This window comes from Podarcis melisellensis (assembly GCF_964234715.1).
Source record: "Podarcis melisellensis genome assembly, chromosome: 16".
Taxonomy (NCBI): domain Eukaryota; kingdom Metazoa; phylum Chordata; class Lepidosauria; order Squamata; family Lacertidae; genus Podarcis; species Podarcis melisellensis.
The window spans coordinates 13,554,704-13,579,164 of record NC_138533.1 but is presented as its reverse complement, the minus strand read 5'-3'; the positions used below and the strand labels follow the sequence as shown (position 1 = coordinate 13,579,164).

The 24,461-nt window shown below is 47.9% G+C and overlaps 1 protein-coding gene and 1 long non-coding RNA gene across 7 annotated transcripts in view; one reads left to right on the top strand and one right to left on the bottom strand.

Moving 5' to 3' along the window:
- The window catches only part of IGSF9 (immunoglobulin superfamily member 9), a 65,993-nt gene that overhangs the window by 26,962 nt on the left and 14,570 nt on the right, over positions 1–24,461 (bottom strand). For 4 of the 6 annotated variants that reach the window (XM_081891305.1, XM_081891303.1, XM_081891307.1 and 1 more), the window contains exon 3: positions 22,206–22,400. In XM_081891305.1, coding sequence (XP_081747431.1) covers positions 22,206–22,400 — 195 coding nt within the window. The remainder of the gene's footprint in view (positions 1–22,205; positions 22,401–24,461) is intronic. The other 2 variants (XM_081891306.1, XM_081891308.1) reach the window with 1 other exon arrangement.
- On the top strand, positions 3,137–22,060 carry LOC309358830. The gene is made up of 3 exons (XR_014163650.1): positions 3,137–3,318; positions 4,322–4,391; positions 20,959–22,060. It is a non-coding gene; the product is annotated as an uncharacterized lncRNA (long non-coding RNA).

Sequence of the window (24,461 nt, the reverse complement as noted above, 5' to 3'; positions counted from 1 at the left end):
ACTGAGTTAGATGCACCAACGGTCTGAATCCGTTCCCTGCTTCTAAGTTACTTTAAATGTGATTTTAACCACCTCTCGCAGACACAAGTCAAAAGCAGCCATGGGGAGTAGCCAGCGGTGACCCTATCCTCCTTCATCCATGCTGTTTTCCTGAGGAAATCCCCCCCCCCCCAGTTACATCTTCCAGGGAGGGAGTGTAGTGGGAATACCAGTTGCTGGGAATCACAAGTGCGGAGAATTGTATACTGGACTAGATGGGTCACATTGGGCTATTCTTATTTTCTAATAAAGGGTAAAGGGACCCCTGACCATTAGGTCCAGTTATGGACGACTCTGGGGTTGCGGTGCTCATCTCGCTTTATTGGCCGAGGGAGCCGGCGTACAGCTTCCGGGTCATGTGACCAGCATGAATAAGCCGCTTCTGGCGAACCAGAGCAGCACACGGAAACACCGTTTACCTTCCCGCCGGAGTGGTACCTATTTATCTACTTGCACTTTGACGTGCTTTCGAACTGCTAGGTTGGCAGGAGCAGGGACTGAGCAACGGGAGCTCACCCTGTCGCAGGGATTCAAACAGCCGACCTTCTGATCGGCAAGCCCTAGGCTCTGTGGTTTAACCCACAGCGCCACCCACGTCCCCTTATTTTCTTATAGGATTAGACAAATTCAGAAAGGTAAAAGTTGCTGGGCTGACAATGACTACAAGCCACAGTGGCTATGTTCTCCCTCCACTGTTGGAAGTCTGTAGGCCCCTGAATACCACAGTTGGTAGGAATCGCAAGTGGGCTCTTGCACCCAGGTCCTGCTTGTGGGGCTTCCTATAGTCATCTGGTTGGCCTCTCTGAAGACAGAATGCTGGACTATGACTAGGCCGATCCAGCAACCGGTCCAGTCAGCTTCCGCATGTGGCCCTTCACGTCCTTTGCCTCGGGCAGCAAAATGTCTTGGGCCAGCACGGGCTTGAGAGCCTACTTCCCGCTCTCTCGGGGAGTCCTGAGAAGACCACCCTTGCTGATGCCCCCTTCCCCTCTCTCTCTCCCTGCCCAGCTGGGACCATGACGCTGGGAAGGAACTGTTTGCTTTTGTGGGAACCGCCATGGAAAACAAAAGCCGGAGTCCAGGCCCGGGCAGCGACGCCGGGTCAGGGGTCAATTCAACAGACATTAAGTGTTACACAGTGTCTCCCCCCCCCCCCATGGGCAGGAGGGATGGGGAGCTGGAAAAAGGAGGCCAGCGAGAGTGCCATGCCGAGGGGAGGGGGTTGGATATGTACCCCACAGACTCCCCACCCCCACCCCAACACTTCAAAAGGGCTTTGTTCCTTAAGGAGAAACCAAGTGGGTCTTTTTTTTCATGCCATTGCCCCGTCTCCTCCAAACTGCTTCCCTCCTTCGAGCCTCAAAGAGGCAATGGTAGGCTGTATGCAACATCAGTCGTCCTCAGCACAGATCCATTGGAATTAAAGGACATAACTAATTTAGGCTTATTAATTTCAACGGGTTGCATCCAACATTAGTCCAAGTAGATCCATTGCAAAAGAATGGACATAGGGAGTCGGCTCTGAGTAGCACTTAGTTGGATGCAGCTGAATGTGTTGTCTGCTCAGAGGAAAACTTCCTGATGCTATGAGATGCTAGGCATTAAAACAGGCTGCCTTGGAAAGTGGCGAACTCCCCGTCATTAGAAGTTTTCAAGAAGAAATTGGAGGGGCACACGTCAGGGGTGCTGGAGCAGCAGATCACCTATGAGGCAGTGTGGTGGAGTGGTTAGAGAGTTGGACTAGGAAATCTCCACTCGGCCATTAAGCTCTCAGTGTGACTTTGGGCTAGACAACAGCTCTCAGCCTAACCCACAGGGTTGTTGGGGAGATAATACAGGGGGAGGGAGAACCATGAACCGTGCCTTGAGCTCCTTGGAGGAATGGTGGGAATATCTATGCAGCCAGTTCAGTGCCCATTGCAGCCAAGACCAGCTGGAACTGGATGGTTCCAACCATACGGATTTGCAATGAGACAGAGCAAGTTTTAAAGAGCTAATTTTGCCACTAGGAAACAGGCCTTCAATTAAGAAAAAAAATCAATTAACGTACTGAAATCGGGAGAGGGCAGAAAAGCCAATGCAAAGCAAAACATATCAAAGCCAGTCACCCAGAGAGTCTGTTTTTGCAACAATGCGTTGCAACCAACTAAATTATACTCAGATTAGAGCCACAGAAGTTAATGGACCTAAATTAGGCATGTCCATTGTTTTCAATGGGTCTGAACTGTGTAGGACTCACAATGGATACAGCCAGCGCCTTCCCCTGCAGGGCTGGCCACAGGGAGGCCTGTGGGACAGCGAGGGGGATGCTGATCAGCAGAGAGTCAAGAGCCACTGGGCTTTTAGTTTGATGCTTGTTCTGAACCAATGATGGCAATTTTTAATTCGGCACACATACAAACCCCGATTGGAAGGAAAAGAAATCACAGAGTGCAGCATAGCAGCTAAAATGCCAGGGCATTTGCCCCCAAAACTCCGTCCTTGCAAAGGTGATGGTGAATAAAGACATTTTCAGCCCCCCAATTCCCCCCTTCTGACCTGTTCTTTATTTTGCCTGACTGAAGGTGGCAACCCTATCAGTAACACATCTCGCTTCTGAGATCTCAGCACCTCCCTGTACCTCAGCGGCTAGGAACTTGTTCCTTTTACAACACCCACCCCAACCCCCGGAGGAAAAAGGCAAAAAGCAAACCCACCCCAGTGTTTTATTTTTAATATAATAAAACAAAAGCAGATATGAAGGTATATATTGTCCTAGTGCTTGCTATTCCTAAACATGAAAAACAAAATCTGCCTATCGATGCACTTAATCAGCAGCTGCAATAAATTAGCTAAGAGAATAATGTGATTACCATAATTTCATCACATCCACAACACCTTATAGAATGGCATTAACAAAAGAGACGGGTTCCTGCCTCAAAGGCTATACTATTCAAGATACAAAGTGGGAAGAAAACCTAGGGAGATGCGCAAATTATTGGGCTGGGGGGAGGTTAGTTTTACATTGCAGCTTTTAGAAGGTAAAGTGTATTACTTCACTAGCTTCAAATTGTGGTAAGTGATCCTCTTCAAATTGTGGTAAGCGATCCTCTAATGCCTTTGGGGGGCCCTTATTCTACTCAGAGGGGCGCCTACCCTGAGACACCCTGAGAAATGATCGCTGGAGCTGAGGGAGGAAAAAACACATCCTTTAGGTGGTTACTGTCAAGAACAGGATTAAGGGCTCTGGAGTCAAAGGCCAGAAAGAAAGAAAAAGCAGGCCTCAAGGAGGGATAAAAGGTAGGCCTTTAGAAAAGAGTGGAAGGCAAAGTCTTTGAGGGAACCGTCAACAATTTTAAAAACATGTTTTAAATCTTTGGCTTCTTATATTTTTCTGTCATGGCCTTCTGCAATTTGTGGTTTTATAAAGACCCCCCCCCCAAGTAATATTTAATATATGTTGACTTATTTTCAGGATTAGGAAAAAGAAAAGCAGCTGCAGACTGTTGTTGTGCTTTGGATCATTGTAAGCCGCTTGGCCTGAAAAAGAGACAGAGACGCTTTCAAATCTAAACTAATCAGAAACTTGCAGATATGAGTAATGAGGACAAAATCACCCCTGCTGTTTCCCCAAATGGGTTTGGCAGTAGTAGCTCACCAGGCCACCTTTGTATATCAGCAGTGGTTCTGGATGACAAACTTTGCAGGGGAAAGTTGGCTTAGGAGACAGTCTAAAGTAGATGATGGAACATGACTGGGCATTTGGGAACTTCGTAGGAATTGCAATTTGACTTGCCTATTCCACCAGTAAGTGGTACAGCCACAAGGGACAGGGCGAGAGGGGTTTCCTGGCTAAGAACTGGGCATAGCTTGTTTTGAAGATGGAGCGGGGAGGATAAGAAACTTAAGGAAGCAGTGACCACAACCGGCCTAATCCTGCCCCAGGGCTATTATCAGACCTGTAATCGGCTCAGCAACCCTGCAGGCATTTGGCACAGACCCAACACACACAATGACAGTGCAGGCATCATGCACTATGCCCCTAGGAGCCCCCAAGAGTTGGCCAGCCTGACCCCCTGCCACAGACTTGATAACCTGGATGTAAAGGGTCTGCAACGGATGACCACCCAAACGCTGAAAGAAATCATTCCAAGGACATCATCCCATGTCCTCCTATTAAAGTTTACCAGGCCAATCACAGCCCCCCTGATTTTGGACACCATTCCAATCCAGGGCATTGTGTATGTACGTGCATGAAGAAACAGCAGTCCTAATTGGCAGCTGCCACCTTCTTTTCCCGCAGTGCTCCAGACCTGCACGACATACAGGTAAAAACAAAATGGCAGCCGTTATGGCAATGGCTAGAGCCTAAGGTAAGGTTACCAGATTTTTTTCAATGAATCCGGGGAAACTTTTCAACTTCAATGGATTTTGTATGGGGACTGATTTGTAAATCCGGGGGCATCTGGTAACCTTAGCCTAAGGGCCCTTCCAGGCTGGTAGATTTTTCCATAGGTGAGTTTTGTACTAGACATCATTCGGCCTTTTAAGTTGTTCGGTTGCGCTTCCCCAACAAACCCAGAACATTTGCATTGCAGGATTTTAGCAGGAAGTTACAGGGCATGCAAATTGGAAACAAAGCCGTATGTCTGCCTCAGAGATTTTGCAGGCACAAACAACACTGAAAGTGGGATTGCGTATACCACAATGAGCACAAATTGTTATGAATACACAATCTGGAGGGGCCCTAACTCTTCTACAGGAGACTGGAGGCAGGCATCAGAGCTAGGTGGGCACTTCTGGGGTACCAGGATCTGTCCAAGGGGACCGTGAGCAGATGCTGGGCCTGACTCTCTCCTAGAGTGAAGTGTGTCTCAATTCCAATTCAGAAAAAACAGGGCACCCAAGTGTTCAAAGTGTAAGGTAAAGGTAAAGGGACCCCTGACCATTAGGTCCAGTCGTGACCGACTCTGGGGTTGCGGTGCTCATCTCGCTTTATTGGCCAAGGGAGCCGGCATACAGCTTCCGGGTCATGTGGCCAGCATGACTAAGCCGCTTCTGGCGAACCAGAGCAGCGCACGGAAACGCCGTTTACCTTCCCGCCGGAGCGGTACCTATTTATCTACTTGCACTTTGAGGTGCTTTCGAACTGCTAGGTTGCCAGGAGCAGGGACCGAGCAACGGGAGCTCACCCTGTCACGGGGATTTGAACTGCCGACCTTCTGATCGGCAAGTCCTAGGCTCTGTGGTTTAACCCACAGCGCCACCCGCGTCCCTGTACAAAACACCAAAATGGGTGGTGGTGGTGGTTGGGACAGAGACTGGCTGACTAACTGCTGATGGATCTCAGCTCTGATCCAGAATGGAAATCTTATTTTTTAATTCCTTACTGGAAGCAATACCATTTTCCACATGGTTGACTTTGCACAGGTTAAGGCATTAGTTAAAGGCAGCTGCTCCAAGCTTCCCAATGCCTGGCAATGGGGAGGACCCAGGTGGAAGGATGCCTGAGGAAGTGTCTTGCTTCCAGGCTTCCCATAGGTTTTTGGCTCTCCCCTGTGAGAATGGGATGTTGGACTAGATGGGCCCTTGGCCTGATCCAGCAGGACTTCCCTTAGGTTCCCACTGCTTGGATTCCCAGATCCAGATCCTACTCCACCCAAGGGAATGGCCTTCTCCCCTCTGAACAAAAATGCCTTTGGAACAATAGATTAAACCCAGTTGATGGAGTTTAATTAGGAGGGCGTCGTCCCAGCCCCCTGCATCCCTCTCTCTGAAGCCAGCCAGCCAGGCTGCCTGCCTTGCCCAGCTCCCCTCCCCTCCCTTCAATCACCAGAGGGTCTTTGGCAGTTAACGAAAACCCATCAAGTGGCCTTAGCAACCGGCAACCTCCCATTGCTTAGCAACCGCCCTTTCAAAAGGCATACAAAGGTAGAATGGCCTGCCCTCCACCCCACTATGCTTAGCCACTGCCGGGCTGCACAGGAGGTGTGGAAGGCGCTGGGAAGAAGGGTGGTGCTTAGGGGTGGGGGGCAGAGAAATGAGTGGTTGGGGAAAGGGGGGGGGAGAGAAGTTTTGGGAAAGACTGCACCTGCAAGGTAACAGATGCTCTTCAGCAATGGTGGGGCCATGGGAGCATTTCTCCAATCAACTAATCACTGTGCCTAACTGAGTGGCTGGGGAAACATTTGGCATTTGCAGGTTGCATCCAAACTTGCGGGCGCAGGGGGCAGGAAACACTTCCACTGAATAGCGGAGTCTATGGGCCCATATTTTTCACTGTAGTGAGTTAGAATCATAGAATTGTAGAGCTGGAAGAGTGCCCAGCTAAAAGCTCTCCTATTCCAGCAGCGGCTTCCATGAGGGCTATTTATTTATTTATTTATTTATTTATTTATTTATTTATTAAACTATCACCATCCTATTTCATTTATGAATCATTTCCCATGAGGCCTCCTGAAACAATTTACAATAACAATACAGTAAAAAATATATATAAAACAATTGCTTATATAAAAACAAATCAATTATTTGCATGCCAAAACAGTTTAAAACGACAACAGCACATACATAAAATCAATTCAAATCCAGTTCAGATACCCACCCAGGGGCATGGCTCCTGCTTTTTGTACGGAAGGTCCCAGGGTTCAGTCCCTGGCAGTATCCCTGGAAAGCTGCTGCCTGTCAGTGCAGAGAGCACTGCGCCAGATGGAACAAGGGTCTGACTTGGTATAAGGCAGCTTCCCATTTTCCTGACTCATAGGGCTATGCCCATTTCCGTAAGCAGTACAGGTAACTTGCATCTTACATGGAGGTTGGCCATTGTGCGCTGAAGCCAACTTGCGAAAAGCCAGAACGACCCCAGAAAACCATATAAAAAACCATATTTTTAAAAATCACTGCACCTAATGGTGAGGGGCGATTGCAGCTCTTAAGTCTTCCTCCTCCTCCTCCCCCTCACTGGATGGTGCTTCACATGATTGGTACTGATTGGTAGCTGGAAGAAGTGCTTGGTTGTGGTTCGGGTCCAGAGGTGGGTTGCCTGGGCACATCTGCTGCTGGTGGTTTCTTTGTGAGAGTTATGGTGATTGGCAGCAGCTGCTGCTGTTGTCCCATGGCTCATCAAACATTTCCCTCTACGGTCTCTCAGAGCACCTGTAATTCCACGGACGACATTGAGACTGTGTTCCATGGAAGGGTCAAACTCTGCAATCTGATCATTTGCGTGCTTTATGACTTGGAAGAGTTGAGAAAAAATAATCATAAGGGCCCACCCTCATATTCTGAACTTGATCTGACCAGTTCCTCCAGCTCTCCCACTTTTTCCTGGATAAACAAAGCCATAATCACCCACTTGCCTGGCCAACCACACAAAGTTCTCCAACCTGCAATGCTGGGAAATCCCTTGAAATTGTGCCTGCGTTCCTTCCACAAGTTCCACCAGCATGCATTTGCTGTCTGAAGCTTGACTGCATCCACTGCCTGTTTGAAGCAGGTGATGGGATGGGCAACCTTGACCTGTATGCTGCGAGGTCAAGATCCGGATCAGCATCCATCACATTGATCTCCCAGGAGAAGGTGAGCCATGTGTAAGCAGCCTCCAGGAATAGGGCTGTGTATAAATTGAATAAATAATAATAATAATTTTTAAAAATCACACCTTGACCCAGGGGCTGGATGAGGGAAGTCATTTTGCAGAGGGAGGAAGACAACCTCTACCTTGCCGTGTGCAAAGCAGAGTCCCTTGGGGTACTCAGGAACACCATCCACAACCAGCAGCACTTTAACTGCAGCTGTTTCTCCTCAAGGTCATGCCTCACCTCTGGAATGAACAGTTGTAGAACCATTCCAGATATTATGAAGAAGTCACCCAGCAGATTCTTTTTCTTGCCTTTTAGGGCATGGGCATATTGGGACCAGCACAACAAGCCAGGCTTTATTAAGTGTCCAGCCGCAATGCTACAGAGCAGCACAGTCACTTAAACCTTTGCGTCATTGAAGCCAAGGGCTTGGCTTTTCAGCTCTGGCAATGTGAGTCTGCTTGGACATTTTCTCCAGAAAAGCCTCGCCTGCACTGAAGACTGGAAGCTATACTTCGTCGTCCAACAGCCGCTTTAGCCCTGCAATTTTATAGCCCTTTTGCTTGCAGATGCAGCCTCCCCTGTCCGCCAGACATTCTTCAGGTGGAAGTGGATCTTAAAGCTGTTAAGCCAACGTGGGCCAGTTTTAAATTCCTTGACAGGTTGGTCCCCATCTGTGGTGGAAGGTCTGACGTGGTCATAGGGGCTCAGAGCCTTTGGTGCAAGCTGCTGCCATCCATAGGAACATGTTTCTGGTCCGTGTCTTCCAGCCACAAGTTTAGGGCCTTCTCCATCTTCACCAAAGCCTTACCCCACACCTGACTGGTCATCTTTGCAGTCAGTGGTACGCTTGCTGCCATAGCCCCGCGAATCTCCTTGTGCAACCTGATAGCACAGATGTTGGACTCGTTCTGGACGAATTTGTGTGCCACAGCACATGCAGACACGCCATCCCTCAAGCAGTCTAGAACTGCTAACCTCTTCCAGCATGGGAACCAAACTCCTCCTCTTCGGTTTCTCAGCAGCTGATGATGACAATGCCTTGTGTTTTGGGGCTGTTATGAAATCTAAACCACCTCCTCTGCACTCCAAAACCCTCCATTGTCTCCCCAAACCTTTCCACAAGCCTCTGTGGCCTCCTCTGACCACGCTCTCCAACCACCACTTCTGCTCACAAAGATTGCTGGGTTTGCAAGCTGTTTCCCCCCGCAAGCCTGCCCGATTTCCCTCCACATGTACCATTTTCATGCCATTTCCTCCCCCCCCCCCGCAGTTTGCACAATTTCATTTATTTATTTTTAGATTATTTTCTGGCAACATGTGTAAAGCTGTGAACACGTATGCTAAATAAGTGTAAGATCAAAGTTACCTGTACCAGATTTTGTATACTCCAACTATCCATGTTGGCAGGGATGCTGTTGACCGTTGCCTTGTAGTGAGGTATTGAAGGAGCACCTTTTAAACAGTTTTAGAAACTGAGATAGAAAAGCTAGGAGCCAAATGCCATCTTAAACCTGGGTTTCAGTCGCTACAACTAAATGCCTAGCTGATTTTTGCAGTGACATGGTATCAAAAGAGAAGCTTTCCCTGTCCGGAAAAGACAGGGGAGGAATCAGTTGATCCCAACAAAAAGTGCTTTGAACACAGGAGACTCTAGGGTCAACATTGGCTCAAGGGACACACACATACCCCGCTCCAAGCAATGCACCCTCTCCTTCATTTCGAACTTGGGACAGGAGAACAAACAAACAAATAATACCAATCAAACGAAGAAAAGAATCAGCTAAACTGCCTCAGCAGAAGAATGTGCAGCACATTCCTGCAAGCTCCTTGGCTCAAACAAACTAGTCAGATTCCCACAAGTGGCTGTTAAACAAGGAGGGGATCAAAAGGGTGGCCAGACAGTCGGGCTGAGAAGCCTCTCTTAAAAGCCGGTGACCCGGAAAAAAGGAAGAAGAAAGAGGAGGAGGAAGAAAAGGGGAAAGAGACAGGCAGATATTTGTCACAGTAACCACCCCACAAGAGGTTCAGCTCAGGCCTCAGACTGCAAAGCAAGCTTCTCCCATCAGCTCCACATTCATACTGCACAGCATCACTGAGCTCAGATCAGGACAGCTCTGACCCCATCACAGCCAAGTCCAGAGTTCAGGTGCCTCTAGACTGCCAGCATTTTGTGGAAAGGATTTGAGTGCACACTGAGAAATGTAGCTTTGTGCAATTAAAGTGGATCGAAGCCTTCTGTTGCCTTGGTGCAACAAATCCACTTTCAACAAAGAAACTGACTTTTTTATTTACTTGCATTTATGTATATATCGAATATCACAATACAGTACAGAACAGCACAGTAAAAACAATTAAGAGAACAACGCTGGTTGGCAAAGGATCTCAGGTTCTGCCTAAGATATCTAAAAGCAAACAAGGATGATTCCTGCTGAACCACTATTGCCAAGGTTTTCCGCAGGGGGTAGGGATGGGGGTCTGCCACACTAAAGGCTCGTCCCCTGGTAAATGAAACCTGAAATTCAGGGGTGTGTGGGATCACAAAAAGTACCCCATCCAAAGACCTTGGCAACGGAGATGGTCCATAAGGAATTTGGGGCCAAGTTGTTTTAAGGCTTTGAAAATTAACACAATAACCCTGAACTTCACCCAGCAGCAAATTGACAACCAGTGCTGACTTTCTGCAGTTTGGAAAGTGATGGGGAAATGCATTGAAAAGTGTAACAGGAAGACATATGGGTGAATGCAGGATAATATAACCTCCCTGCAAACAGATCAGAGTGAATGCTCAATAAAGGCAGGATATAGCCTAAGCACAGCATAAGCTTTGTGCAAGCAAACCAGGTTGTCTGGAGGAGCACCTATGTCCCAAGACCTCAACCAACGCCCTGAATCATCTCCAAAACACATGAATGTGTTAAGAAGCTGCAAACCACTTTTTGGCTCGATAGCATCTTTACCTGCTCCACAACAGACAGTTCACAGGTCAGGGACTCCCCATTGCTGTGATGGGAAAGACATGTTGCTGCCAGAGACCCTGGAGAACTGCTGTCAGTCAAAGCAGACAGTAATGAGCTAGACGGACAAATATTCTGACCTTGGTATTAAGACAGTTGCCTAGGTTTTCTTGCTTTTAAGGACTGCCCAATTAAGAAGTCAGTTCTGACAATGAAGAAGTCAACCCCCAAGTTTATTTTAGTACCAGCTAGAAAGCATGTTGCGCTGGTCTTGGGAATGATGATCTGAATGTGGTGGGTTTGGTACAGCATTGAGCACTCCCATCCCCTCTGAGGGAAGGCAATCAAGTTCAGGGGTGGAAGACATGCTCTGCATGCAGAAGGACCCAGACTGAAACTCCAGTTACTAAGCCAGCAGGGTTGGGGAAGGTCCTTCTCTCCTTAAGAATTTGCAGAGCTGCTACCCTCTATGGGTGAATGATTTGACTCAGTGTAAAGGCGGCTTCATATCTCTGCATCTTTCCTTTTCTTTTAGCAAGCATTATGCATGTTTATGAAAGGGCTATCCAAGACATCTAGCTGCTGGAGATGTAATAGGGGCAATGCAGCTTAAAAACATACAACGTTTTCTTACAATGTCCTATAGGGGCAATTTTTTAGTAGAGGGATCAACACAACTGTATGGGGGGAAATCTTAAATTTGCAGAGGAAAAAATCGTTCTGAATTATACACCTAACAAAGGAACAATATGAAGGGAATCTCCATGCCCTTAACTATAGCAAAAAGACTGGTATTGATGAACTGGAAGAACAAAAATGGGGCTCCTTTTAACGAACGGATAGAAGATATGTAGAATCTGGCATCACATTAACAAGTTGTGTACAAACGTAGACTTGCCATGGGCAAATTTAGTGATATTTTGATGGGCAAACCTGTCAATAGCAGTCCCTCTCTAGCTTTTATTTTTCGTCCTAAGTTCAGTTCTCACATTTACACATCAGTTTGTGATTTTTTAAAAGTCCTCATAGTGTGGCTGTCTCCTCATATGCACAACTTTGTGTAAATAAATGTGCACATTTTTGCAAAGCTGCTTCCTCTTATATAATGTACCTTTGCATGCCATTTTCACTCACATATGCATTTTCCCAGACAGTTCACCCTAGCATATCCATTTTTCCACATGTTACTTGGCTGGAGAATTGCACTGCAAAGTTCAGAGAAGGGCAGATTTCAAAAGGATGGCTATGTTTTGGTTCACAATTGTTTTGGGAACTGCGAATTAGGTTAAGTTTGCCTTTCGACGAGAACTGAATCAAATTTTTCCATTGTCCCTACTGAGCAGCAGGGGCAGACTGAAGTTCTCAATAAAGCCGTCTGAGAAAATGCAGAGAGCAGCTCAGATTTTTGCATGGCCAATGCCTTGCTATCTCCAATGTCAGCAGCCAGGTGCGCCCACTGGGAGCCCCTTACCCAAGACTCTCCAAAAACCTGGAGCCTGCAGGGAAGAGGGTGGGGGATGGAGTCAAGAAATCTCTAGGTTCCTTCACACGGCATAAACAAATAGGCCAGCCGGCCTCACTGCCATAAAGCCACGACTGTCAATATTACCACCCATAAAAAGAAGACCATGGACCCAACCCCACCCGTAATTACAACCTCCAACAGGAAGAAAGTAAACAGAGAGAAAGTCTGGTTTTCAAAAGCTCTCCATTTGCTCTCTGAAAATAAACACAGTGTGAAAGAAATGCAGACCAGTAGTAACCTTGACTGCGCTATTTGCATGTGTGTGCATGTGTCTATGTTAAACAGTGCTCCTAGGACGGTGGAAAAGGCCTGTACGAAGCTGGAAGATTCAGGACAGACAACAGGAGGTACTTCTTCACATGGCGCTTAGCGAAACTCACTCCCACAAGATGCATTGACAGTCACCAAGCTTTAGACAAATTCATGGAGGACGAGGCCTTTAGCCACAGTGGCTATGTTTTCCCTCCACTGTTGGAGGCAGCATGCCACTGCACTCAGGTCTTGCTTGTGGGCTTCCCATAGGCATCTAGTTTGGCTGCTTTGATGCTAGACAAGATGGGTCCCTGGCCTGATCCAGCAGGGCTCCTTTTCTTACGCTCTTGCATTTCAATTAGGGTGAATTACACCCTGGATTGCAACAGCTTGGAGTCAAAGGCAGCAGAGTGGGCTGTACTGCTTCTCACTACAGGTAGGCAATTGATGTTCACAAATATTCCCAAGATTCTAGCCCTGCCTGCTCCTTTTCTACCTGCAAGGACGTCTTTTAACCAGGGGAGTGAGCTTCCTCACACCTGTGGTTCAGAGTGACGACAGACCATTCTACCACAGCGAGCGTTTGCCACTGGTGGGGGTGGCTGTTCCAAACCAGAATGTGAGCTTGTGAACAGTTTGCTGTATTCAGAATTGCAGCCCATCCCAACCGAAGCTAATTTCCTGCCCTTCAAATGAACTTATTAAATGAGTTTTACAATCTGGGGTAGGGCCAATCCCAAGTCAAGTGCCCAAGCAGTAGCAAACATATTACTGGAATGGAAATCAGAGGGTGGAACTCAACACTGAGCTAAGGAAACAAAGATTTCTGCTTGCCAGGCAGAATGATCTTCTCTCCCCTCAACCACCCTGTTCTGGGGGTTCTTCCACCACCCCCAGAGCTGAATTGGGGGATGGCACAAGAAGGTGGGAAGCCCTCATTGCGTTAGCATTGCGACTAGTCCCACTAGCACAGCTATTTACTTGAATCCAGCCCAGAGTATCCCCTAGGACAGGCACAATCAACTCCCAAGAGCCTGAGATCTACTCCCAGTGTAAAAAAACTGGCAGTGATCTACCCAATGTCACTGGAGGGAGGAGGCGCGTGTGTGGGTGGAAGCGGGGGAAATTGACCTTAATTGTTGAGCTTTTCTTGTGGAGGGTTGCCCACAGTTGTTGAGCTTTTGGGGGGGTATTGGGTTCTTAAGGGTTTTTTTGGGGGGGGATGCCAAACATCGATCACCAGCCTGCCCTACGCTGCCCCTCGCATGAGTCACGCTTACTTGCAATTGCTGCCTCGCCAAGCTCCCCTTGCTGCTGGTGCGGCAGTGGAGGGACCTGGCGCCGGGGGACTGGGGGCAGAGACATTCCTTGCCCACTTTATTTCATCCTGTGATCAATCACAATCACCCATGATCTACCAGGATCACCCTGGGGATCTACCTATCGATCGTGGTCGACCGGTTGGACATGTCTGCCCTAGGAGACTGGGAGTTTTGTAGACCAAGGGTCATCTGGTCCAACCCCCTGCGATGCAGTAATCACAGCTCAAGAAACTTCTTTTTAAAAAGCTCCAATGAAGGAGAGCCCACCACCATCTCCAACTCCTCCTGCCATTTGCCTAATCCACTTATAAAGCCATCTAAGCCAGCAGCCATCAACTTGCGGCATAGTGTTCCGTAAGTTAAACTTATGGAACTGTCTCTCCACCCCCACCCCCACCCCGTTCTGCATTTGTTACCAATCAACTTGACTGTGGCCACTGCAAGTTCTAGTGTTATGGGAGAGGGCAGAGGAAAAATTATCCACACCATTCTTCATCTCACTTCACCACCGTTTTAATGATTGCTTTCTTTCAACACTGCAACAACATCACATTGATATTTTATGAGGGCTCTTTCTCTCTGTGTATGTATATGAGATATATACATACATATACATACACACCACATGCACACTTATAAACAATAATAAACTTTTTATAAAATGCAGCAGCCACTCATGTTCGATGCTGGCTCAAGGCCTCCTAGGGCCTCTCTTGCCAACAGACTCCTCAGACTTTTGCAAAGGGCCACCTGGGAACCATGGCAACACAGTTTGAAATCCTTTCGGCTGACCTTGACAGTTCAAAAGGAAAAAGAAAACAGAGAGAGAGAGAGAAAGAGAAAAGGGCTGCTGTTCCACTCAGCAGACCCACCCACCTCTTTCACTCTCGCAGGCCCCAGCCGTGGGCCTCTCCTTCACCTCCAAGCCCACCCACCCACCCCAAACCACGAGGGAGTGCTGAAGACAGACAGCCTGCTGTCATGGGAACCGTCCAGAACACCATCCCGCCCCCTGAGCTTCCCACACCACAGGCCCTGCCAGCTTTTGGAAGAAGGGTGTTTGAGAGAGATTGAAGGGTCACCCCCCCCCACTCCACACACAGGGTGAACCCTCTGAGGTGCTTTTGGCTTCCCTACTCCCATTGGCCACAGCCGGCATTGGCCAATGCTGGGAGTTGCAGGGCAACATCAGGAGGGCGACAGGTTGGCTACCCCGATCCCAACGTGAGGTGCCAGGGCCTGGTTGGCCTCCCTGCTCTGGAGAATTAAAGCAGCATTTCTCAAGTTGGGTGCGGGCGTGTTTGCATGTTAACAGTTTTACGTGTCTTTTGACCAATAGAGAGGGGTTTAGGAACCCCCTGGCATTGCAGAAAGGAAGGAATGGCGATTCCGTTGGATGCTACAGCTGTGCCAGGCCCACAAGGCCATCTTGAAATGGTGGAAAGATGTTAAGGGTGTGAAAGCAGCCCTGCTGCCTCAGGCCGGTGGCCCATCTAGTCCGGCATCCTGTTCTTACAGTGGCCCATAATATGTCTCTGGGAAGCCTACAAATGGAACCTAAGCACAAAGTCCTTTTTTCCAATTCCCAGCAACTGGCATTCAGGGACATACTGTCTCCAACACTGGAGTAGGACACAGCCCTTGTAGCTAGTAGCCACTGGCAGCCTTATCCCTATCAGGCTCCAGTCAGATGGGTGGGGTATAAGTAATAATTTTATGATGTTGATAATGAAGGTATTTTGGGGGACAAGGATGACAGGAACACAAAAGAATTCTCCTCACTTCACTCCCCACCAGGAGTCTTTACATATGCAATCCAAGGTGCTCACTTATTGGTGTTCAAAAGCGCTAAATCACATGTTAATCAGTGGAGATGGGGCCATTAGTTCCCATATGGGAATCTGCCCCACTGACCTCATTCTGCTCTTAGGCAGTCTCCACCTGCCTGCCTTTGCATCCAAGTCCAGGGCTTGGCACTGCCTGCCAGCTGCTTCCTCCTTAGTCTCAGGGTTGCCACTACAGGACTACAGGGGGGAAACTAGGACCAGTTGGCTCTGCTTGCCATTGGCTCTGGCTCCAACTACTGTGGGGCTCCTGCCCTGCCTGCCTCAATAGGCACCGTCCACCACTTGTGTTAGTAAGTAAGTAAACAACATTGTTATTTATATGCCGCCCATCTGACTGGGTTGACCCAGCCACTCTGGGCAGCTCCCAACAAAGTGTTAAAAGCGCAATGAAACATCAACCGTTAAAAACTTCTCTAAACAGGGCTGCTTTCAGGTGTCTACAGGAAGTCATATAATCATTTATCTGATAGGAGGGGGTTCCACAGGGCGGGCGCCACTGCCGAGAAGACCCTCTGCCCGGTTCCCTGTAGCTTCCCATCTTGCAGTGAGGGAACCCCCCAGAAGGCCTTTGGAGCTGGACCTCGATGTCCAGACTGGAAGATCTGCCACCTTCAGATGTGCAGGGGATGGAGGGCCTGGAGAGGATTAGAGGCTGGATAGCTCAGCTGGTTAGAGTGTGTGGTGCTGATAACACCAAGGTCGCAGGTTCGATCCCCATAAGCGACAGCTGCATATTCCTCAATTGCATGGGGTTGGGCAAGATGATCCTCGGGTTCCTTCCAACTGTATGATTCTTTGATAATATGGGCTTCCTCTGTGGCAGCCCATAAACTGCGGAACTCCCTCCAAACAGAAGAGCATCCAGCATCTATGCTGAAGATGCACCTCTTCACCCTGGCCTTGGACAGTTAAAGGGATTTTGTTTTTAGGGACCCACCTCTTCTGCTGAATTTACACCATTCTATTCCATCTTACTTGTTTTTCTTATATATTATTGTTGTCACCAACTTTGACACCTTACAGTGAAGGTGAGATAAGAAACCTTATTGATATGTAATAATTATAACACCCAGGCAGCCAGCACGAGACATCGCTCCCTTCTTCTAATTAAAGAGCAGGAGATCCTGTGGCCCACGCAGCCACTTTTATTAAGTCTGACGGGCTTCCCAGGGGAATCTGCCAGTGGCCCACTTTAAATACCCAATAGGAGAACATCCCCCTCCTACGCCACGGCTGCTGATGCAGCCCCATCTCCAAATCCCCAGTGCCGCCAATTAATAGCTAGGCTGAAAATCCCCTCCCAGAGAACAACCTTGGAATGACCCACCAGCACGGAGGCTGAACATTACAGCAGGCAAAAGGCAGAACACACTTTTGCACACACAATTACAATTATCCAGGCCCTGTGCTCCAATGACCCTTTGGAACCTATCAACTAGAAAAACTATGCTTTGGCGGGGGGGAGTTGCTAGCCCACAGCATACCAAAAAATATATGAGTTTTTAAAAGTAAATTGAGGACTAGAAACTTAAAGCCTTAAAGCATTAGGTTTTTTCCCCAGTTTTGGAGTGAAGCAGGGTGATGCTTAGAGTCCCAAGAAGTAGCATTATTCAGATAATACACAAACACAGTTCAGGAAATCCATAGTTGCTATTACACACACACACACACACACACACACACACACACACACACACTGACTGATATCAAGGCTTTTTTTGGCTGGACAAATAATGAAGCCTGCAAGATACAGTGGGTTTAAAATTTTTTAAAAAGTAACTTGAGGACTAGCACCTTGCTCTTTTGAAAGCAGAGCTTTTCAGAGCCTTTGGAATGAAGCAAGGGGTGCACAAAAGCTGCTTCAGTATGAACATCACAGCTGAGATCTGAAGGGCCACAGTGCAGTCTTAGAGCACATTGCTTTCCATGCAGAAGATCACAGGTTCAATCCCTGGAACCTTCACTTAAAAGGATCACATAGCAGGGTGGCGGGAAAGACATTCTCTCCAGAGATTGCACTTGGCACCTTGTGTGTGCAAATCACAGCGCACAGCTCACATTGTGCAGATGACACACATCAGGGAAGGGTCACCAATCAGTGGTAGAGCTCATGCTTTGTGAATAAAAGATTCCAGGTACAAGGTTGAAAGAGACCCTGGAGGGCTGCGGCCATGTCAGTGTAGACAAAACTTAGCAAGATGGACCAGCAAGAAGATCAGCCCTCGATTCAGATCCATGAGGACTGGAGTTGTTAATTTTAAAAGGAGAGCCACATCATACAGGAAGTACCAGGTTCAATCCCTGACATCTCCAGACAAAGGCAAGAGCTGTTGCCAGATCATAAATACTAAGTTAGATTGTGATTCTACCTAAAGCAGCTGCCTGTGCACTTTCTACGTTGCTTTGCGGTGCCACTTGCCACCTCACAGCACAGGCCGAACACCCAAACCAAAGGCCTCCTTCCAAAAACCTCTTTGCATCCAATGTGAGGGCTCTGTGCGCCTTAGCAGAAGACCTGCCTAGGTAGGAAAGCTCCCAAAACAACACTGGTGTGGTTGGGCAGAGATGCTTATGGGTAGCCAGGAGGCATGCATGTGTACAAACAAACGCACAAACACCCCACCCCCACCCACCATTCCCAGAGAGACCCCCAACCCCCTGCTCCATCTCTCCCTCCATCCCCGCTTCCCCACCCAGCAGGAGCTGCCAAGCAGCCAAGGCTTCCAGCCAGGATTAGGAGATTAGAAAGAAACAAAGGGGCCTGCAAGCAGCATCCATCTGACCTTTGTGCCCCCACCAAGAAAAGGGCCTTTGTGCAGGCCCAGGCCCCAGGCCCTTCTCTTTCCCAGCCCATCAACAGAGCCGCTCCTTCCGTCTCCTTGCTCGCATCCTCTTGCTCTGCAGCCCCTCGCGGGAGCATCGCAGGGCACCGGTTGCTCATATAATCGCCGTCTGTGGGGTTAGGGGGAGTTCGGAAGCTGCTTTGATAGGAGGTCAGGCTAGTCTTTTGTAAGTTGCCTTGGGAGGGCTTTGCCACAAATGGCAGGGTACAAGTACCTTAAATAAAACAAACAGTTGTGTCTGTTCGGCTAGTGCACAGAACCTGTGGCGATCCAGATGTTACTGAACTGCAACTCCCATCACCCCTGGCCATAGGCTATGCTTGCTGGGGCTGATGGGAGCTGCAGTTCAGCAAGACAGGGCATGAGACTCTTGATCTCAGGGTCGTGGGTTCGAGTCCCACACTGGGCAAAAGATTCCTGCATTGCAGAGGGTTGGACTAGATGTCACTTTCAACTCTACAATTCTATGATTCTGTGAGAAGATCTGAAGGCCCAGAGGTTCCCTACACCTGTGTTAATGGCTCTCTGACAGAGGAAAGACTTCCCATCTCCTTGGAAAGGCCAAGGATTGAACCTGGGAGCTTCTGAATGCAAAACAGGTGTTCTGCCGCTGAGCTGTTGTGCCAGGCGTGGTGGCAGTGGTCAGTAAGGTCAGGCCAGGCCCTGAACTGAGGACCTCAGGAACTGAAAAGGTCCCTCACTGGCCCAGCTGTATCACTATTCCCAGTTTCTCCTGAGGGACAGACCAAATGTTTAATGTTTGTTAAGGGTGCTGGGATTTATAGTTCTGCAACAAACTACAGTTCCCAGCATTCTTTGAGAGTGGCCATGACTCTTAAAAGAGGTATAAGAGTGCTTTCAATGGTGAACTAATCACCAGGCTTAATTCTTGGGCTGCTCTTTCATGTGAGAGAAAGGGACAGGTTACCTTTCCAAACCTGGTGCCCTCCAGAAGTTTTGGATTACAACAGGTCAGGGCTTATGGGAGTTGTAGCTCAAAAGGGCACCAGGTTGGGGGAAAGCTGTGATAGATGAAATACAATTCCTTCCCATCTGGTCCCCTTCAGGATAGTCCAGGCTCCTTCCCTGAATATTCTGGTTTTCTATTAAAAAGTAATCCTCTAGTCCTCTTACTTGCAGATGCAATGAAAATATGTCCAGTGTTATTGTACAGTTAAGTAGTACAGCTCAGTAAGTTGTAATACAATTAAATGATTATAAACACATTAGGCTTACCTGTAGTTACGTTATATCTGTTCTGCAAGACTACATGGCTTGCTAGGCCCCTCACTCTAGGGTTGCCATATTTCAAACAAATTGTTGACTTTTTATTTAGAGAATTCCCATAGTTGTTGAGTTGTTTTTTTGCAAGGCATCCCAACTCCCATAAGCCCTACCCAGTGGTCAGGAGATGATGGGACTTGTAGTCCGGCAACTTTCTTTATTTCTTCTCTCTCTCTCTCTCTCTCTCTCTCTCTCTCTCTCTCTCTCTCTCTCTCTCTCTCTCTCACACACACACACACACACACACACTCTCACTCACAGGGGCAATTCTGTATCTTTAAATGCCTCACCATGCCTAGTTTGTCCCTCAGCCAGTATATACTCCAGAACAAACACCTAATGGCCCCCCAAACTATTTGTCCAGGCCAATGCCTTACCCCAAAAGACCCAAGCAAATGCACTGAAACAGATCACAGAAATTGCAAGCATTTTCAATACGAATAGCTCTTCCTAGCTTCTCTGTCTCTCTCGCACACAGGGATTGAAGCGGTGCCTGCTCCCGAGCCCAGGGGGTGCGAGGCAAAAGCGTGCCCAGCCCTTCATCTCCTCATCCCCCAACTCACCACCACCAGCCCGTCAATAAAGGGGTGGGTGGTGGGCAGACTGTGCTTGGGGCATTTCCTGCCTTGCTTCAGCAGGCACCCATTGATGCATGCAAAGCCCCTTTCCCTTGGGGAGCCAGCATCCCCGCCCGCCCGCCCCACTGCAGGCTCAGTAGCGCAGACCTCTCTGCAGCCCAGGGTGAGGGGGGCTGGTTGGATCTTCATGCTGTCTCTGATCAAATCAGACAGTGTAGGGTGGGTAACTCATGACAAGGGAACCCCACCTGTCACTCTGCGTGGCCAGCCAAGCATCCCTCCTGATTACCTTGTGTTAGACGCATACTAGCTCCACGCCACCGAATTATGCATGGTGCGGAAGAAGTTGATAGGAAAGAAAGGGTGAAAACTTTCCTCTAACACTGGAACTCATGGAAAATCCGATGGAGCTGAATGTTGCAAGATTCCAGGACAGGCAAAAGACAGAACTTCTTCACACGGCACATAGTAAAACTACAGGTTTTTGCTTCCAGTGGAGGCTGTGACAGCCACCAACCTGGACGGCTTTAAAGCAGGATTAAACAACAGCATGGGGGTGAGGAATGGCTACTGGCTACAATGGCTGGTCCTCCCTCCATGCTGGAAACAACAGGCTGGGAGGGTGGCTGCTGCATTCAGCAGTTCCTGCTTTTGGTTTCCCCAAAGGCCTCTAAGCTGGCCATTGTGAGATCAGGGTGCTGGATTAGATGAGCCACTGGCCAGCCTCTCCTTATGTCCTCATTTTCTTACAGGTAATTCCCACCTGGACCAATGGGAGTGTGAGCATTGCGGACAAACGCCGGCTCCCTCGGCCTGAAGCGAGATAAGTGCCTCACCCCATAGTCGCCTTTGACTGGACTTAACCGTCCAGGGGTCCTTTACCTTTTTATTAAGCATATGACAAAATCTTTTACTAGTTAACAAAAACGTATGGGTTGTTTTGTTTTGTTTTAAACAGATCACATTTCTTATTTGTTCAAGTTTGCAGCTCTGGCTGAGAGTGTGTGCCACAATTAGGTTTGATGTGCACAAAACAAGATGAGAAACTCATCAAATGCCAAAAAACCAACAAGCGTCTAGATTTGAGGTCCTGGTCCCCATCCCCCGACTGGTCCTGCCTCCTTCTGTTCCCCTTTGGCTTCTTCTATCAATCAAAATATAAAACCCTACTAAAGCTCTTCAGGACAAACTTGCTCTGTAAAATCACCTTGACGTACGTGAAAACAGAGTCATAAATTAATAAATAATAATGATTTTTTTTTTAAGTCCAGTACATTGTGAGTAGGGAGTCTGTGGCCCTCCAGATGTTGTTGGACTCCAACTCCCATCAGCCACAGCCAGCATGGGCAGAGATCAGGGATGATGGGAGCTGTGGTTCAGCAACATCTGGAGAACCAGAAGTTCTGCATCCCTACTTTATTCCTTTTTTGGAGAGGAGGAAACAGAACATAGTTAGTTCTGCCATGGCCCGGTTATTATCAGATTGTGATAATATGGAAGCAGGCTTTTAAACTGGTGGTACCAGTGCTGTGGAATGCCCACCATACTGAAAGACAAGAGGCCCCATCAGTAGTACTGGCAGGCTGCCAACCCCTGGAGACCCACCTGTTTAGGCAAGCATTCCTCTGAACTTGAAGCTCCAGATGTAATCGTTTTTAACTGTTTTAATTTTTACACTTTTAATCTGGTTTTTTTATTGCATATTTTCACTGCAGGTGTTTTCAATGCTTTGTGGAAATTATCTTAACGCATATTAAAGAATACACAATGTTACATTCCATATGATTTCTTTTAGTATTTTAAACTTGTAAACTTATCTTGGCCACCTTGGCAGAAAAATGCAATAAATAAATAAATTCATATTTCAATTAATGTATGGATTGTACAATTGATTTTTTTCACTTGTAAACCCCTTAGAAGCCATTTTGTCATGTAAGTGGCTTATAAGGTTAATAATCAATAATAATAAAAGGAAGGGTAGGCAGCAAAACCGACTCACCTACGTACTCCGGATCCACACGTGGGGAATAGAGGCCGAATTTGATAAAGATGGGGAGGAGGAAGCCAAAACGCACCCACTCAATAACATAGAGGGGAGGAGTCGCTTCGTCTGGCTTCAGTAGGTCGCAGCCCAAAATGGCGCTCTCTCCCGTCCGGCCAATCACAGCACGGGGCTCTGCTTCACGGGTACCTGCTGGTGGTAAAGTCAGAAGCACATTTTATTTTATTTTTACTATTTATCCCATGGAATTTATACACCACTTGATTGTAGGGGGGGGGGAACCCTCAAAGTGGTTTACAAAAAAGGCAAACAAAAGCTTTCTGTGCAGCCTTGGAAAAAAAGGCTTCCAAAATTTTTAAAAGTTCTAGTCCAGAGGCCGGCATCCCTTGGGGGGCCCGTAGGCACACCTGGACTTTTGAGTAACTGCCGTCACAAAATGGCTGCCACAAGGGGTTTCGCACAAAATGGCTGCCACATCGAAAAGGAAAAAAGAGAGGCAGGAACACACAATGACACCCAGAATCCCTCTGCCTCCCCAATAGGGGAGAAATCACCTATATCAACCAACACCACATTTGGTTAAAGAGAAGCTCTTTGCACCTTTCCTCTGTTTGGATGGGGCTGGGAGTCCAATTCTAGTACAGTATTCAATTAAATGTTTACATGTTCAGTGTAGGTGAGGCTGAAACAGCGTGAAAAAGAACTGAACAAGAACACCAAATTGTGTTCAATTCTTCACGCATTGTGTAGTTTTGAGAGAATATTGTCCCGCCTAGCCCTGACCTGGTACCAGACACCCCCAAGGCTGAGGACCTCAAGCAGCAAGCGGGGACCCCTGAATCCAATGCTGAAGATCCCCCTTGAGTGGCCCTCTGGCTTGATACCTGGAACTGTCATGAGGAGGAGGAAGAGATGGGGCAGCCCCCTCAGTCCTCAAGAGCAACAGGTCTAAGTCCAGGCCACACTATGCACCCACAGACTGACAGTCATTGGTCTACTGGTGAGTAAGAGGCTTATCTGCGAGTAAGCAATCCCCACTGCTCCATCACAGCTAGCAGCTGTGGTTAGAGTATGGTTTAGGAGGCAAGAATATGGAAACCAAGCCTTATGAGAAAGAGTTGAGGGAGAGACTGAGAGACGATATAACGGCTATCATCAAATATCTAAAGGGCTGTAACATGGAAGATGGAGAACACTTGTTTTCTCTTGCTCTGAAGGGTAGGACTTGATCCAATGGATTCAAATGACAAAAAAGGAGATTCTGACTAAGCATCAGGAGAAACTTTCTGACAGGAAGAGCTGTTCGACCAACTCCCTTGGTAGGTTGTGGACTCTCCTTCCTTGGAAGTTTTTAAGCAGAGGTTGGATGGCCATCTGTCATGGATGCTTTAGTTGAGATTCCTGCACTGGAGGGGTTGGATTAGGTTCCTTCAAATTCTACAGTTCTGTGGTTTAAGACCTCCCTCGAGTCATCTAGTTGCTGTGAACAAGAAAAGTCTCTGGCTCTCAAGCTCTGGATTCTAATTTTTTGTGCTATACTTTGCCTGAGACTAAGGTTGGACTTCTGCCTGGTTTTGGTTCTGGCTCATGGTGGGACCAAAACTGATTCTCCACACTTAAACTTGGCTTGTTTGGACTGCGCTACATCTGCAACCCTGCCTTCATTGGTAACATCTTTGGTCAAGGCTTATATAACCTGTACCGGAGGTCACAGTCCCACTAAGCAGGGATGTTGTGGTCTTTCTGGTCCCTTCAACTTGCAGGCAGAGCTGGATTTTCTGCATGATGGGCTCCATCTGCAGCCCCTAATGCTATGCTCTTTGCGCTTTCCCTCATTCACTCAACGTGCTCTATTGCCAAAAAAGTGGCACTCTTGATCCACACCCCAGGTCAAAAGTGCCACTTTCCCCCTCCCTAATAGTGTTCCTGTGTCTTTCCAAACAGCAGCAGGACAGGCAGAAATACAGTGTATTTTTTCTCAGCACACAAATGCAGCAAAGCTTCACCTGCTAAAAGCCAACCTATCACGGGGCTGGGAAGCAAGTTGGCCACACTAATTTGTGAATTACTGCCGCACGGAAAGGCAGCTTCTTAATTGAGCAGAGGGAAATCAACAGGCGGAAAGTTAAGTTGCAGAAATCCCAGGGAATTTGGCTGGCTATGTAGACTTCAGTCTGCAAGAAAGTTACATTCGTAGACTCCTTCTACTGACAAATGCGGCCTGGTTGCCAATTCTTTCGGCTCCTAAAGTTC